At 38.4% G+C, this 15,854-nt stretch overlaps 1 protein-coding gene across 2 annotated transcripts in view; it reads left to right on the forward strand.

Annotated features, from left to right (window-relative positions):
- The first annotated feature begins 11,636 nt into the window (after positions 1–11,636).
- The window catches only part of LOC132908403 (DNA-binding protein D-ETS-4), a 63,641-nt gene continuing 59,423 nt past the window's right edge, over positions 11,637–15,854 (forward strand). For both annotated transcript variants that reach the window (XM_060962393.1, XM_060962395.1), the window contains exon 1: positions 11,637–12,599. In XM_060962393.1, the coding sequence (XP_060818376.1) occupies positions 12,564–12,599 (36 nt within the window). In that variant the 5' untranslated portion in view covers positions 11,637–12,563. The remainder of the gene's footprint in view (positions 12,600–15,854) is intronic.

Here is a 15,854-nt window from a genome sequence, read left to right on the forward strand (position 1 = left end):
AGAATAAGACAAGGGTATACAGAGAAGCGTGAAGGGAGCATTGTGTGTACGGTTCGCGAGCACCTTTCGCCGCTGGTGCGTTGCGTTCCTTTTCTCTTTTTTATATAATAAAGCTGGAAGCGTATGCACGGTGCACGATCCTTGGGTCTTGTTTGACTTTCGTTCGTACGTATGGTAGCTCAGTGATAATGGTAGCGCCTAGTAATAAGCTTGGTTACTTAACTACCGCGTTAAGGGTTGAAACGTTGACGGGTATTTTCCTATTGGACATTTAGCGGCATTGCGTATTCCACGTAGCAAACGACGTTGTTATATTAATTTTTATCGCGCGATATTCCGTCGATTGGTCGTAGCAGTTCGATGGAATTCCAATTTTCCTGAGATCCGTCTCCTTTATTTCCCGGCTTAGCTGTATTAGTTAATCGTAGGACTCACGAAGCCTTGTTTGTAAATGGATAATATAATAATAAAAATGTTTCGGGAAACATAGAACCGGGAAACGGACGTATCCTTTTTTTCAGTCCAGAATCGTACCTTTCTTCCGAATAATTTATAAGGTTTAATATATAAGGAATAAGCTTTCGTTCTTTTCTTTGTGTATAAAGATATATAAAAATTTATAAGTAGGTAGAAATTGTAGAGATATGTATTATTTAACCCCTTCACAGTGTAATGAAACGAACGAGAAACGAGGAATTTGGGAAGAACGATTTAAAGAATAATCTTTTTTAGTAGATCTTTTGTATTTCTGATGGCAGATATAAATAGAACATACTTTCTGATTTTCCTAGTCAATAAATTTTAACAATCACGCTACGTATACATCGGAGATGTAAAATATATTGCAATATATTATTTTTAACTGTTTGCTCAGGTATCTTTCGTACTAAACTACAAGTTCCTTATAAATACACGATTGGGAACTTAATCACTAAACAACTATAATATATATATACATGCTATTGCTTTCATCCATAAAAGTTTATGACGCGCATTCGCCGCCATTTTTTCTTACCATGGCCGTTTTATTCGTGTCACCGTAGAACAGGACGGAAATTGTTATTCAGGATAATTCCAGATACAACATCCGTCATCGTACCATAATAATCAGAGTGTGAAGATAAACTTGTTTCACTAGCATGATTAGCATGACATATGATTTCAACTATTGTCAACAACGATACAACCAACTTAAAATTGGATCAAAGTAGTTTGCAGGATATGCCTTTTTTATAAGAAAGGGAAAGAAAAAAACGAAAGTAAAGAAAAGACGAAAAAGAGACGAAAACGAAAGGGACTGTAGCTTTCCTTTCTTTTTTCCTGCGCTTCGTATTCCGTTTCTTCGGCAAGAACAACGTCGAGGGTCGGTCTGGAATATTAATCACACGCTATGACGTATTTAACAGTCATTAGGGACAGCTGACTAGATAGGATGCAAAGTATGAAGAAGTAGAAAGTGACAGGAACCTTCCTCTCCTACTGACAGAAACAATAAATAATCCTTTCAGGTCATACAATATAATTACCAAGTATTTATGAGAACAGTTCGATTTATGCCGTTGCATGTACGCCTGAATCGGAGTTGCATATACACCGTAAATATGTAAAATAAAGTAAATAGAATAATGGATCAATATTTTTATTTATAAAAATGGTTCATTTTATTCCGTTGCATGGACAGAGCACGAGGTAACGTAAATAGAATAAAGTAAATAAAATAATGAATTAATTCGAGGCACGTTGTTTCTCTTTCTTCAAAAGATGAATCATAGGGGTCTTCGCGCACATTTTTTTTATTGTTCAACCTGTTTCGCTCGATCCATGTTGCATTCGTTATAATTTTACTATGTGCAGACATTCTTCGTTCATCGTCATAAATATATATACATACTCAGAAAGCAATTATCGAAATCGCTCGGGATTTAATCGTTAGATTGCCGGGCTAGATCGAAAAACTTTTTACTTCTTCTTTTTGACGATGATTCTCATTTTTTCTACAAATCGATCGCTTTCGGATGATAATATGTTAAATTATTATAACGATTACAAAGAGATATCATTCAGTTTTATGAAGAAATTCCTTGATATAGTAGTCACTTGCAATAATAATAATGATGATTCGAAACGTAGAATAAACTGTGGTTGTACAGAAGAAGCGAAATGTTTTTATGTGTGTATCTGGAACGAAAGTGTAATTAGTTCTAAAGATATAGGGATTTAACTGTAATAATTAACAGACTTTAAACGCGGTGCATCCATTCTTACTTGTACCATTTGGCGTTCATAACGTACGATGTTGCATTCCAAGATAAATGTGGTATTCATATAACGTTACTATCGTTATACAGTTAAGTTTCGCTCGTAAGTGCTTGATTGTTTGATGCGAATCGAATAATATATACTACATTTAACTACATTAATGACGTTTAGTATTTACAAAGTATCGTATTTGAAAATCTGATTCTCTGTGGCACTATCGTTCTGTGTTTTATGGCACATTCTGCAATATTCAGTGACATAAATTTCACGGAAATCGATTTCAGTATTATTCCTTAAAGGTAAGGAAAATTTTATCATAAAAGTCGTATAATTAGTCTTCCACAGAAACCATGTGAAGAATTCAAGATAACGAAAGAGCATTGTAGCTTAATTGAACGTGCCTATTAAATATATAATCGGCGATCATTTGATAAAACTGCTACTGAAAATGCTTAATAAACTATTCCAAGTTGAATAAAGAATAATTACCAGAGGAATATACTAGCCAGGAAAATATTATCACAATAATGTATTACATCGTTAGTACTTGAAGAATGAACTACGATAATTAAATATCATATTTGAGCAGCGGAATAATCCGTTCGTTAACAAAGAAATCTTTCATCCTATGCATACGACGACGATGTCTCTGCCTTAAACGAAACTATAAATCAACGTAAATAAAAATTCATTATTTACTACTTTTCATATCTTTCTCTTTTTGGAACGTTCCTAATGATCGAAACCAGAATGCGTCTACCACTTTCGATATCGAACTACTGTTTATACTTCACCATTACTACCATAGCCCATGAGCAATAGTGTTCACCGTGGCTTAATGGTGGAAGCGCGAACCATGCTCGAGGATAAAAGGCAAAACGTGGTAAACCTGTGTGCAGGTTTCACCGGCAGACTTGCCACGAAAATCCCTGAAACGGAATTTCGCGCCGATAAATAACAAGAGAGCTCACCGACAATACCGGCTCGAATCGTTTGGTACCACATGCCACTTGGTACTCGGCAATTTAAATAAATTAACGGAGAGCAAGCGTATCCAGGCCCGGTTTGCCTATATGGTGGAGGTGAAGCAACAGCAGTAACAACAGCAGAAGAAGAAGAAATCGAAGGAGGAGGAGGAATATAAGAAGAACAAGAAGAAGTTGACGATGAAAGAGGAGGAAGCGTGTGCGTACGCACCGAACGATTGTAAGAGTGGAACACCCACGCGTGCTCGCGATGCCTTCGCGAATTCTTTTTTCTTTCTCTCGCGGATAATTACAGCTAATGGCAGTCATTGAGAATGCGAGATGCGTACCGATCTGCGTACGTGTACTGGTCGACGATGCTGCTCGAGAACTCGACGATAACGTTTCAAGTTCCTTGCAGGCTCCTTCGATATTTAATTTATTGGTTGAATTGCTAAGTAGACGCGGCATTATCGAGGCTGGCTCACTTCCACGATCGACGACGGGCGAGATAGGATCGATCGACGAGCGCACCGTACGGAAGATCCACGGAAGATGAAGAGGTACGGCTCTGTACGGGGATTTTCCGACGTCTCGAGCAAAAGATTTATTTTCGTCAGGTTCTCATTTCTTCTCTTCTCTTTACAGATTGTGCCGCGGCTTGTTGTTGTTGCAGCGCGTGCTTGCTACGCCGATCGTTCTGTGTCGTACACGTTGCTCCTCGCGAACCGATAGCCGCACAGTTTGCTACGTATTTGTTCTCTTCGTTAAAGGGTGGATCGTAACAGGGTGTGGGAGGGGGATAATTTATGGGAATATCGCGGTTCGAATGATTCATTTGCGTTGGGAGAAGAGGCCGAATAGTAGATAAATATTAATCGGTTGCTTAATAATGGTATAATGGAATGTTATCGATTTGATGAAAGGTTCTCCCTTTTGGTTGGTTTAAAATTTACTTCGAATTCCTCTTCGAAGCTCCTCCTTTTTCCTCTTTTTGTAACGTATATTTATATAAACATCTACCATCTTTCTATACTCTTGTAAGGTGACGCAATTTTACTTCGATAGTGATCAACCATACCTTGTAACAAGGCATAGTTTTACGTCAGCGGTTGCGAATGTGTTAAGTACCCTCATGAACATTCGATATCTCAGCAAAGATGATCATCTTCGTACAAAGCACACACATCCTTTTACAAACAACGCCAATCTAATTAAGCTCCCAAACATTAATTTTCGTCACCATGATCCGGTTACGAACAGACACCCTATCAAGGCTGGAAGTTTCACGGCTACTCAAACCTCCGTATCATCGATTGAACAACGATCTCAAGGGATAAAAGTAACAAACCGGAGCGACTGCTAATCAAGCCGCGAAGAGCAAAATCGTCCATCAACGGACAAGAACGATTTATCGTTTCATTGATCGGTGGGGAGATTTTCACGAAAGTTTGCGATCGGTGTAGCGTATACGAGAGACGATCGAGCAGAGGCCGTGTAATTGCGATTCGATTCTCCATGTGTGCGCAATCGAGCCGCGCATTGTAGCGATTGCGACACCGATCTATCGTGGGAATGCGCAGGAACAGCGCGGCTATTTCTTTTTAACCAATGATTCCAGAGATGACAGGCTGTGACTCAGCTCTCTACGTGTATTGCTACACATTTTCTATGATTCAGTACGAAAAGGATTCGGTGCGCACATCGAACCGCAAATTGGCTCACCGATCTGTCCAATCGCCGGATAATTAAAGACGTCCTTGCTCGTATATATTTATCGTCTCTCGCAGTCGTTATAATCCTGTACGAATAGAAAGTTTGGAATCGTGAATATAACAACAGAGGAGATTTCATCTCTGTCGTTTCGAAATGCATTACCCATCAAAATGCATTCGACTTAAAATTATTATAACGTATCTAACAAATCAAATAATAATAATTGGAATCGTATATTTCTGTTTTTTTTTCTTTTTTTTTCTTTCAAGCATACGAGAAATCGGACCACAACAGGAGCGACCGGAAATCTCTTGGCTCGAGGGAGGTATTCCAAAGAAACGGCCGCCAAACGGTAGATGAAACAGGAAATTAGCATCATGCGGGTATTTGGAAAACGAGTCAATCGAGGTAGTAGCGCGCATAACTCGAGGTCCGCAAGCTCGAAGCCAGCGGCATCGCATTCTCCCCTTGGTTCGTGTTTTACCGAAAGGCGAGAAAGAGGAGCAAAGAAGAGAGGGGCGAAGAAGGTGGCGAAGAAAGACGGCGGCGACGAGGGGAATGGAGGGAATCACGGTGGGAGTAATGCAGGAGCAAAAGGCAGAAAACACCGGTAGGCAGTTTTGTAGCTGTTTTTATCAGCTTCTGGGCATCGGGGGTTCAGGCCCGACGATGCCAGGACGCATCTTGGGGGGTTCGTGTGGGAACGTACGTCTCTTTAGCGTACTACCTCTCCTCCTCCCTCCGAACTCTGTTCCCTTTTATCCTCGTTCGTTCTCGCGCGGTCCTTTTCTGGCACGGCTCGACGGGTCGAGCTTCCCTGCTTGGCTTTCCTTTTTCCTCTGTTCGCTAGCTCGGCGACTTGTTTCTCTCCCGTTCGTCTTGCCCACCCTCTCGACCGTCCTCCACCTCGTCCCGCTTCTTCAGCCTCCTCTTCATCGTACGGCTGCCTCGGGTACCAAGGGTTATCGAGGTCACCCTCCACGGTGCACTCGGCTACGTGGTGTGCCCTATATTTACGCACGGTAAGAGCACCCTGAAGAGGAGGTGGTCGCCCCTCTCTCTATCTTCTTCCTCTTTCGTTCAGCGTTTCCTCTCCGCCTTCGTCTTCTTCGCCGTTTTCTTCTTCTTCTCGTTCTTCTTTTTCTCACGTTGCCATTGCCTCTCTCTCTCTCTTTCTTTCTCTCTTGTCCCCTCTCTCCCCCTCCCCCAGTCCCTCCTCCTCTTCTGCTTCTTGCAGTACTCCTCCTATCTTTTTTCTCCACCCCCTACTCAGGTTGCTCTTCAATAAGCGCCGATCGCTTTAAGATCGACTCACAACAATCATTTCAATGCTTCGTTTCGTTCGGCTTGATCGAGTTATCGTATCTTCAGAAAACTTACTCGCGTGAAACGTCACTCTGGTGAAAGATTACGCACAGTAGATTATTATTAAAAGAGGGCAGAGTACGATCGGGGTGTAATAGGACTGGGATGTTTGTAAGTCCATTACTGTCATGTTAGCTTTTAGCCCAGAATTACATGAGACATAACGTTTAGCTTTCGTATGAATACAATAAATCACTGATAAATTTAATGTTAATGCAATAAGACGAAGATTAAGGCGCACTGTTTCTTATGCTTCGTTCTCTAACACCGAATGCTCATTAAGAAACTTATGACTCGAGGAGCTATGCGCGAACACCGATGACTCACGCGCGGATAGACATGCCATAACACCCTATGTTGTTACATCGCCAACGAACCGTGATGCAGTTCTTTACTAAATTACTAAAAGCCGTTCGCTAAAAACGAATATTGCGTTTATTTCATTTTTTTACTTCCTGGTTAGAAAATTTGTTTAATTACACGAGATAATCCAGTCTTGCAGAATTGATCCATTCTACCGAGGATAATCGTTTGATTTCTGTTAAGATCTATTATAATAATCTATTAAGATCAAGAGGTATTTCTTAAAACTGGAATCGATTAATTTGGCTTCCAAATGAATGAACTCTCATTAATAACGCAAGCATATGGGGTAAATCATTGATAAATCTAAAATGAAAAGGTATTCATTGGTATTAATGAGAATTCTTAGCAGTATCTTCGTTAATAAAATAATCACGCGAGGTGGAACATAAAATTAAAGTGCATGTAGACCACTTCCATTCAGAAAGGAACACAGTCACGGTAGTCTAATATCGCCGCATCTTATAAATTAAGGTGATCGCTAAAAAGTCGCAGAGCATTAATTTGTATGATAAACCGTGCATCGATAGAAAGAACGCATATTCTAAAAGGTTGCAACAGTATCTGCGAAAGGTTACGATACGAATTGCAATGCCGCGTGTCGTAACCTTTCGCGAACCGCATCGTACACCGCGAATATGCCAGATAATGGCTGGTATTATCTGTTGTGTTGTAATTACCTCGCCCTGGCTTTCACGCCCGTTCGATACACGATTTTTCGATCTGCGTCCTGTCGTTGGTGATTTTATCTAGCGAAAGCTGGCCGACTCGTTTCGCCATGAATCTGCGTCATCGGGTGCAGGTGCGAAACTAATAACTTTCGATGGCGTTTGGCGTCATCGTAGCCACGTTTCACCTCATTCCATGGCATGAAACATTTCCATGGAATGGTTTTTCGTTCGGTTCAAAGCGTACGCCGGGTTGCTCACCTCGGTTAAGGAACAGTCGTGCTAGGAACACGTAAACGTCTAATGAACCACGCGAAACGCGAATCTGCTGGGCGTAACAAGCGACTGGTTTGTTAATTAGCTGCTTAAGAGAAACTAGACGTGGCGATCATTGCAATACTATCTAGATGAATGGTTGTTAAGTGCGCCGTCGACTATTAACTCGCCTGAAAAAGAAGATATAACGCTTACTTAGTCCCGGTGAAAGGGAATGGTCTTTTCTGCGAGACGATTACAGGTGTTGGTAAAAACCCACGCGGTTGATTGTGAGATGGTTATTTTACCAAATCGTAAGAGTACTTTTCTTGATATTTGAAAAGTACAAATTTCAATTCTGTTAAATACCATGTAAGTACTATCGACTCTCCATGTGACACGGCAGATGTCATCCAAAGAAATAATTGTAAAGATTTTAATAGATTGTAAGATTTTTGTATAGATCGGAAATATTCTTTACGATTAAACAATAGCCACAATTTTTGAAGGTATCGGTATACGGGTGTGTACGGGGCCTAAAGATGCTACGGAGACCTCATGCAAGATACCACAGGGTGGTCGCAATACGCGAACGTTACGAAGATGCAGGACGATGAAAAATCTCTGGTATCTCAAGCCAAGATCCCTCGAACAATGGGATATCTTCGGGACCGACTCGGTTACGGTGGACAATTATTGCTCGATTGCCGGAAGATAATGTTTCATCGTGGATGAAATAATGATTTTCTTTCGGCCGGACGAAAACATGTGAAAATTCCACGATAATGGCGGCCGTAAATTATTTCTGTCCTCGGTTACCGATGGCATCACGATAATTGGATGCCAAGATTCTAGCAGATGACCGGGGCACGATAAATTTTGAAGAAAGGAAAAGTGATCTGGTTCACTTTCCTCTCGAGCCTCGCCACGCCTGAGATACGATAATGTCTCGCCGTTTTGTTTTATGGCTTGCTCCGAACTTTAATCGAATGGTTACAGGTTAATGTATCGGTAAGTTGGTTTAAACGGTTTCTTGATTATTAAGGCGTTTATCATTTTCGTTTAATGAAGCGTGGAGAGGGATAGGATTTGTTCCTTTCAATTTTTTATTGGAGTCATTTAAAAAATACATATTAGCTGTTTCTCTTCAAATATTTTTATTTGATTACTTTTGTTTTGATCTCCGATCAAAGAAGATGTATATAACGACGAAATCACTTCCGTTCCTTCGATTTTTCTAAATCTGTACGCTTTCTAGTCTGATTCGTTCATTTCCAAAAAGAGAAGAAGAAATGTACTGAATGTCAGCTTATACCGCATATCCGCCACAAATGTCGCAGATTGCGAATAGGGCGTACGTGCCCTTGTACTTGAGCAGTCGCATACGAGCTGCAGTTCTTTCCTTCCCGACATAAATCCTCTTCGTTTTTTCTTTTCTCATGCTTTCTCACAGCTGAACGACGTTAACGCGGCGAACACCGACGTCACTACCAGTCGACCGCTTTTATTTTCTACTCGCTTCTGCTATTCTCACACGATCCTCTCCTGCGAAACAGACTGCACAAAACAGACCGCGAGACGACCGAGACTGTTTTCACTGAAGCAAGTTCCCCCGATTTCCGTCCCAATGACGCAATTCTGCTTATCCAATCAAATCGACGATAAAACAATCATAAGTAAGATGGTCTCCCATTAAAGTAATTTAGTCTTTTTAATCTTGCTATCTTAACGTATTAAAGATCGACGGTAATACTTTACGTTAACGCAACATCTCATTTACAACTTTTTTAATCAATCTAAATTAGCAAGAGATTCAAATGTAGTGGAAACAAAAAGGAATGGTTAAATTATACGAAATGCCCGAGAGAAAAGCGTATCTGCGAGTGATAATTTGCATCAATGAACGTAAGTCGATTTTTTCAAATGCAAACGAATTAATTTCCCAGCCGGATACAGACTTTCGCAATGGGGAAAGACTGATTCGAGCACAGTCACGTAAACTACGTACTTGAGTGGTAGGCCTGATCGTTAGCCCGTGAACAGTTTTACAATAACGCTCAAAGTGTTTTTATTAGGTAGTAAGAGCCATTGAAATCGATAGATCAATAGAGCGGTAAAATTTATCATCTCGCTTTGTACGTATCTCCTATATTTGCATAAGAATTTTTTCCTTGCTCGAAACAGAATCTCGTGAAACAAAACTTTGAATCAACGGCTACCACCCCATTCTCTTGTAATCGTTTAAAAATAATCATCTTCTTATAATCTATTTTCGTAATGTCATAATTAGGTAGCTGAAATTTTATACATTTAATCAAAATAATGTTAATTAGTTGAAATATTTAATAATCCAAGTGTATAAATCTAAGCAAACGAGCCACACAATATTAAACACAACCGATTGTGATTCATTGGATAAAACGTTAGAAAGTTATTGATGTAAAGGTAAGACAGTCGAAAGAAGAAAATTAAGAGGAGAAAAAGAGAGAAACGAATGCTACCTACCTTTTTTGAAAGACACACGTAATCGTTCGATTTCTCGTGCGAGCTTAGTTCATTCGATGCTTTTTTAAAAGGAGAATTTAGGAACAAATTTACATATATGACGCACGTAGATACAAAAACCAATAGTGATCGTTGCCACATGATTGATCATTTCCTCTAATCAGAATTACATTATGAACGATATAATTAAAAGTTAATTTGTACTTTCAAAGTTAGCAAAGTTAAGTTAATCATTTTTTTCTTCTTTCTTTTCCCGCGGATAAAAGCGTAACGGTAATTTGCGATTTCCGTTACTTTTTTTAGTAAAACGATTTATCTCATTCTTACGTTCGCGCTAAAAGTTTTCTTCCGATCAGATCAGTCAACGATCGCATGATCTATAATGCGCAGTGGCACGCGTCTTTGCTAGTGTTGTCACGAAACATTTGAAGAATCCTGAGCAATTTGTCTTCTGTAGGATCGTATGTATTGTAGAATAGTAGAAACGACGCCATGATACTTAAATATGTTGTAAAATTATTTTTCACAAGATTCAACGCGTTTCAAATTGGTTCTCTCTTTCGAGGTCTCGTAAAGTATGGTATGAATGAGCAAATTGTAATTCTCATCGAAGAATGCATTGCAAATAAAGAATAAAGTTCTCTGAATGGAATGGTTTTCGTCGTAGAGTACGGGTGTAACCGATTATCTCTATGCTTTTTTACCATTGTGTACTATTGTACATATTTCTTAAATCTATTGTGGTCCTCGAATTAATTTCTTGTTTCATCATAGATTATATTCCCATTTTCCAAATAATCCCTTTTGTTTCCTGTATTCGAATCACCGTTTTTCTTGAAAAACATCTTCTCATTATCTTTAGCATTTACATGATCGAACATAAACAATTAGTAATTTCCGGCTTTTTATTGATAGTTTGATCTCCGTAAAGTTTTACAAATGTCTGGCCTGGAATCCGTTTCACAATCCTCCAACGGCGCCATCGTCCTGCACCGCCATAAGTCAGAAAGGGCTATTGTGTCCACTTTTCCTCCATAAAGCGTGTCGCGGATCTAATCGCTGACTAATCGCCCACGCAAATACCTGCGTGCTCTCGCGCAAATCGTTAGAGTGCGTTTCCAAGGAGCCCGCTACGCGTGTACCGGGATATTTACTGTCGGATCAAGGCTGGTAGCGGATTCTACTCTAGCACCCCGTGCGAAAGGAATGGCATAACAAAAGTTTTCATCGGTTATTTTCGCCTTTTATGATACCATCTTTTTTCATATCTCTCTTTTTCTTCATGTGTCCTACGTTTTCCTATTGTAATGTCCACGTTAATATGTAATACGTCATAACATTTTGTTTCGATGCTTGTAATTGTCTAAGTATAACTCTATTTAAACTATATATTTGTTGGAATGAAGTCTTAATGCTTATCTTAAAAGATTGGTCTCTTTTTTATTTCATAAATTATTATAATTAACAATTATAAATTGTTAAGAAATTATTAAGAAATTACGGTTGTAGAATCATCGGTAAAAACGGAGAGGATACTGCGCATGCGCAGGAATCTTTAGTAGGTCGTGTCGACGGCTTGTACGAACTCGTCCCGCGCCGTTCGTTCAGACCAGTCATACCAAAGGTGACTCGAGATATGTCACGCGTATAAATCGCTATAATCGATTGAACAAGTACCTTCACCTACCTCGAATTCGTGTAATTGTCGTATAACATAAGTGTAATTTGGAGAGATTTGAAAATCAAGTGATATGTGAGTTGACAGAACCTCAAAAACACGTGAATATGTCAAGTGAATGTACTGTACTCGCTGCTTTCTCGAGGTTATCACGTTGAAATTGGCGGTTGGATGCCTTGAAGGAATGGAATATAAGAAAGGAAGAGGAAACTTCTAAAGATAATCGTTCAAGTGACCCAGAGGAATAGATCGGCTCCGCAGAGGGTGCCAGTACGTAAGGATTGTCGGAAGTTTTGCGAGGAAGGCGCGCGAGAGAGGCGCGCGCACGATAGTAGGTCGAGTCGTGTTCGATGAAACTCGGCTAGGCTCGGCTAAGTTCGATACGCTCGAATTCGAAGTTCGTTCGCGGCGACCGCGCGTTCGCTGTTCGGTCAGTCAGTCAGTCGCACGCGACAAACGAAGTCCTCGAGAAGTCGAGGAGGTTAGTAAACGCGCGAGGAAACAGCGAACGAGACATAACAGAGAAAGAGACAGAGACTGAAAAAGGTGAAGAGAAGAAATAATAAGTGACTCGAAGAAAACAAAACATTGGGTGAGAAGACGATACAGCGTATCTTACATAGAGCGTTACATTCACGTGAAGACTGGAGCCACTCTAGCGAGTGAGTCGATCTCTCTGTTCGATTCGAGAGATCGACTGCTATCCTTCGAGGCAGCGTCAATTGGCAGACGGAGAAAAAAATAGTCAAAAGTGTAATAGCACAAAGAGAATCACCGACGAATACGACGATGGTATACAGTGGTGGCTTCGACATGGTGGAGACGGTGAGCTATTTGTTTTTGTTTACTTGCTGCGAGCTATAAAATGTGGATAGATATGTTCAATAACAGTTTGGGCGTGTGTATATTGCGTTTGAGTAGCTAATTTAAATCGAATAAATCTTAATTATACAATTGCTTACTGTTATTTATCTAACATTTTGAGGAATGTAAAATTGTATTTCATTTATGAGATATTTCTTGGGTTAGTAAAGGTAAATATCATATTGATTTTTCAAGAAAGTCAAATTTTGTTAGGCTATAATGTTACTCAGTCAGAAAAAAACGCAAATATACTATCAAATTTTAAATAAAAATATCGTAAATGTAAACCCTTTCCTAAAATAGATTTAAAAAATTGTATTGTATGCGAAGTAGTGTTTTGAATTAGATGTCGTGTTCTGAATACGTACGTAATAGTAGGGAGAGAATTCGCGCCAAAGCTGACACTGTTTAAACGTACAGTACCCTCGCCATGAATACAATTATAATTAAGCGCAAATTTTGTAACCGCTGCCATACTATATGCCATAACTTTTAACTGATACATTAACTCGATACTCAAAATGTACAACAATATATTTTCATTATATAAAATAAAATAAGGTATAATGAGATAGAATAAAAGATAAAATTTCAACTGAAATATAATTATAAGCTACAAATCAGTAGAACAATAAACACAACATTAAAATTTTTTACTAGAAAAAGAAATCGCGATATTTATTTTCTTTCTATCTTGTTATTTTAATTAATCTAGGATAATGAAACGTCATTCAAAATTAATAAAACGTTACAAAATATATTATAGTTTACTGACTAATGATTGTTCTCAAAAATTAGCTATTCTCGGAAGACAATCGGATAACGGACTCACGCGATTTTTAATAGTGGATTCTGACAAAACTCTCGAGGCTGTTTGAGGTAAAACTTATTTGCACGCAAGGCGTACGCACGGCAATTAGAATTAATTTAAGCGAGCCACTTTAGAGGCAACGGGTGTTTTATAAGTGAAATGCCATTCTAAGCCGGCTGGTTGACGATAATGAGCAAAAACGTCGTCGACCTGTCAACGAGGACCAGGATAATTTTTCCGCGAAGATTAAAGTTGTGTCCGTACGTAACATCTGTCCTTTCGTTAGTTGCCTCTAAAATTGCTGCTTCTCGAGATGTATTTGCAAATAAGCGAGATAAATTTATCTGACTGGAATATCTACACCGATGGATAAAAGGCAAGATTCTAGGAAACACCTTGCATAATATTTTTGTTCCGCGACGAACGTTTTCGTGCTCATACAGACATGTGTATTGTAAATAATATATAACGGCATATAAAGTACAAATACGTAATTTTTATCATTATTTGTTTTGGTATATGCGTTAGAAATTTTACGATTAATGTAGCATTTTAATACAATTGCAGTTTCATTACTTAAATCGAATTTCCATACTCGTACTTCTCTCTTTAAAGTGTTCTTTTATTAGTATTTCTACTAGTGTACTTCTTTCTAAAGTAATTGTACACATATTATATGATTTAAGTGAGCTTCATTTAAACGACTAACATAATTCATTCAATGCTGTTACGAATTGAAGATATTTGTAAATCTGTACTCCATTTAATATTAAATAATTCATAAATTTTATTGTGGTAAAAAATTGTCTTTTACTAACAAAAGCTACATGTAAATTCATATTAATTATTTTGAATAATATATCACTCAAAGCACATCTAGTGTATTTTGAATTTTATGCAAATGAACGTCGCGTTCTTCTTTCATAATTTCCTATGAATCAAAATAGACGTGTTTGTCCTACAATTTAATCGAGGTTGAGTATAATTGAAATTATTCAATACAACTATCTTTCGCGCAGATTGATGAAAATGCAGTTTCGCTGTTATGAACGCATTGTCCCAGTTTGTTTAACTAGATACGGCCCTGCTGTAGAAAGATACAAACAGTCGGAGACGGTCGCGCGGAAGGCTAACTTTCGAATCTACTACAACTAAACAGTTGATAGTCAGGTACGAGAAATTCACTCAGCTGGTGCGTAATGGAAAATTTTGCAGTAAAAACGAAGCAAAATGTGCTGTTTCTCTGTCTCGAAATTTCATTAGGAGATGCATTTTTTGTTTTACGACTGTACCAATTACTGGTCATAATATAATCACATAATTAGATGTCTCTCGATCAACTAGGATCAAGTTTTCCATACTGTTATACTTTTGTAACTGCAATATTTAATTTGGTTAGTTTGTTATTTCATTCGATCAGGATAAAGTAGAGTAAACAGATAATTAATTTAGATAAAAAATTTAATTATTAATTTAAAACTTCCTCGGGATACTCGATATAAAAATTACTACTTTCTTTCAGTTATAGTATTCTGGTTGACATAACATTCGGATTATTTTCAAAGCATACAGAATTTTTATCTGGTTATGTACACGAAGACGAGGTAAAGCGGTAGGTGAGAATTGATAGGGGAGAGCGGTTAATCCATTCCTTTTTATCTGGTTCCTTTCATTCTTGATAACTTGACGATAAACTTGATGTGTAATGCAGTCGCTAAAATTATTTGTTGCTCGTCGGTGCTTTTCTTTTTTTCTTTGTAAATAGCAGGTAATAGTATAGTATATATAGCAGATAATAATAAATAAGAAGCGGTCAGGAATTTCGCTTTCACAACTTATTTTTACTTCGCTCGAAAAAAACGTAATTGCAGTTCTTCTTTGAAGTTTCTTCCTCGAGCTGTGCGTAACTGTTCGACCTATTTCTGTTTTACAGTTCTCTATATGTCACTCATAGGAAATTTGTATCGTTGTTCCGCTTTTATATCGCGGACAATTATTTCGCATGTGGGCTTGCTTTATCTCGCCTCTCAAATCATTTCATCGAGTGGTTAATGCGTATATTCTGTAATAGAATTATGTATTCATGAAAGAAGTCTGTAAAGCCCGACGACATGAATTTTACATTACCATATTCACGTATTAGATGTATCTAAAATTTCGCTATTCTGCATTGCCACCTTTGTCTTTCAATTGCGCACATAAAGTTTTCTTTTAAGTCAGCCTAGTTGTACGTTATCGATGTTTTCAACCTTCTTAAAATCATTTAACGGATTCTTAGAACGGATTGTTGTTCCTATTAAAATATTCCCTCTTCTTGAATACGATACTTCATTCCGTATTCACTTCGACATTTGCACTCGATCAATTATTGGCAAAGTTAATGTGGAAATTTTAAGAATAATAAA

The sequence above is a fragment of the Bombus pascuorum genome, chromosome 6 (assembly GCF_905332965.1).
Source record: "Bombus pascuorum chromosome 6, iyBomPasc1.1, whole genome shotgun sequence".
NCBI classification, from domain to species: domain Eukaryota; kingdom Metazoa; phylum Arthropoda; class Insecta; order Hymenoptera; family Apidae; genus Bombus; species Bombus pascuorum.